The 2,376-nt window shown below is 33.7% G+C and overlaps 1 protein-coding gene across 1 annotated transcript; it reads right to left on the reverse strand.

Annotated features, from left to right (window-relative positions):
• Positions 1,289-2,028, reverse strand: LOC105155683 (non-specific lipid-transfer protein A-like). Its single transcript, XM_011071604.2, has 2 exons — positions 1,571-2,028; positions 1,289-1,443 (listed from the first exon to the last, which is right to left on the reverse strand). Exons 1-2 carry the CDS (start codon positions 1,909-1,911, stop codon positions 1,434-1,436), a joined length of 351 nt encoding a protein of 116 aa, XP_011069906.1. The 5' UTR covers positions 1,912-2,028; the 3' UTR covers positions 1,289-1,433.

A 2,376-nucleotide genomic window follows, 5' to 3' on the forward strand; every position in this document is an offset into this window, starting at 1 on the left:
TTCTTCAGAAAAGAAAATTGGAAAAGTAAAAGAAAATATGATGAGAAACTTCTCTTTTAACACTAGAAAAAACAATATTATTATTAGCCTCAATATTATTATGGTAAATAATTACTATAAGCTACGGTAAAATAAAATTGATGTAAAAAATTAACTTTTCCACTATGAAAAAATTATTTACTTTGGTCAAAATATTAAGCCATGATACATATTAATTTTAGCCATTCTCGCAAAAACCACGACGAACAACCGTTGCATGGTTGTAGTCAATAATTATTTGCTATGGCTATTTGTTATTAACCCTGTCAATTAACTGTAGTTAAATGTTATTATTTTAGTGTAAGTGTCAATGAGGTTTAGCTCAATTAGCTAAATTGAGGCCCCGTGATTCTAAGGTCATAAATTCAAACCCCACCAACGTATGAGACGGTTGTTCTACTTTAATTGAAGGCATCGTTCTACTTTAATAATAGTTATTGGTATTAGATATAATTGTTTAATATTGACAATTAGTATATAATTTTTATAGTCATCTGTAATTGTTAGATTTAAATATTTAATATTGATGATTATAATTGATTTATTTAAAAAATAATAATTTATCGCTTTCCATGACACATGTTAATTTAAGTTAAAAACTCTTTAGCAGCTTTTTGTCAACTTCTACGATTTATTGATAAAATTGTAAGTATTAAGTTATTTTCCATAACTTTCCAACTCGTGCAGCTTCGACGTTTTCCACTTTTCATTTTATTTTCAAAGACTCCCAATTTTTGCTATTCATACTTATAATTTTATTTATAATTTATTCCCACTATTAAAAGTAGATCAAACACCTACCAAGGCTGAATTAATAATCATTGCCAGATAAAATGTTCTTCAAATAACAAGACTAAAATCTTCAAAACTTCCAGAAATTTTAGGTTGTACATTATGTGGGTATCAGTTTTAGTTTTTCTTTAATAGTTTATAGTTTATTTGTTGTAAAAAAATGTGTGCTTTGATTACAGCCACCAGTCTGTACTTCACTAATTTTTTATATTGTGATGTATAATTAATTTTTTTTTCATATGATTAATTTACTAATTTTATAATATTACAAAGAGATTGCTTTTATTTTTATCTCCAGAAAATCAACAATTGAACTCCTTTTAAGTTGTGCAGAGCAAACGTTGCACTAAGTACCATATGCCGTATGTCTCGATGTTTTGGTCAGAAATTTTAATGTTTAATGTGTTTTGTGACTGATTCATTGTTATCTGTAACTTCAAATTGAATAAAAGACGAGTTGATCACAACCAAAAATTGCACAATCAATTTCACCAGGCACCAAAACAACTAGTGTTTCAAGCAATTTACGTATCATTATTCAAGAGTACTGCACTCCTTATTTGACTGATGTCGACAAGCCTTCACCACGACTTCAGTTCGATTTAGTTGATCCTGCCAACAGAAATCATCACACCAATTAACAATTAACGTTGCTATATATGTTTAAGGTATGCTAATTTCAAAATCTCTCTTGCATGAATTCCTAATAAAGAAAAGGAGAAGATGATATGATACTCACTTGTCGCAGTCGACGCTGCGTGAGATAGGGACGTCCATTTGGACGCCGCACTTGGTGGGAAGACTCTGGGCTGCGTCATCCTTCAAGTCGGCGTATCGGTTGGCAGCGGCCTTTACGCAGCTACAGCAAGCCCTCTTGTCAGCCGTTGTTTCAGCCATCCCTTTCACCGCCTTCACCCCACCACAACATGCGGCCGATGGGCTATCTACGTGTCCGGTGAGGTAACTGATGCACGGAACCAAAGCAGCATCGACCTGACCACAAGTTACAGCCCCTCCTGGCTGCACAACCAGTGAGATAATGGCAAGAATTGCAAAGACTGCTGCGATGCCACCCTTCATTTCTTGGACAGGAGTAATTGGGAGATGCCTTGAGCTATATTATTCTAAGTGTATTGATATGTTTCGTAGTTTTCTTGGATGGTATTTGTCTTCGGTGATGAGGTATATATAGTGTAGGGAGTCTGTTTTTTCTGAGATAAGATGTGGTCTCAGCATCTGTTTTTCTGTTTTGGCTGCTTCTCTTTTCTGTCATAGAACGTTTGCATATATAGCAATTGAAACAGTTCTTATCACTTTGACAGTTTCTTGTGTTCATTGTGATTGCTAATTGCTCCATTCTAAGGCTTCACTCTTCAAATCTCCAACTAGGCTTATCAATGGCTACGAACTTAATTATAGTAATCTGATGTGGTTGGGTTAAATGCAAAAATGGCACCTTATTATAGGCCACTCTGCGATTCAAGTACCATACTTTTTAAAATATCCGAATTTAGTACCACAGTTTTGAAGATATGGCAAGATTGA

This window comes from Sesamum indicum, linkage group LG2 (genome assembly GCF_000512975.1).
Source record: "Sesamum indicum cultivar Zhongzhi No. 13 linkage group LG2, S_indicum_v1.0, whole genome shotgun sequence".
NCBI classification, from domain to species: Eukaryota; Viridiplantae; Streptophyta; class Magnoliopsida; order Lamiales; family Pedaliaceae; genus Sesamum; species Sesamum indicum.

Excerpts from the sequence above, each read along its gene's own strand:
- LOC105155683 (XM_011071604.2), bottom strand. The coding sequence starts at position 1,911 with ATGAAGGGTGGCATCGCAGCAGTCTTTGCAATTCTTGCCATTATCTCA.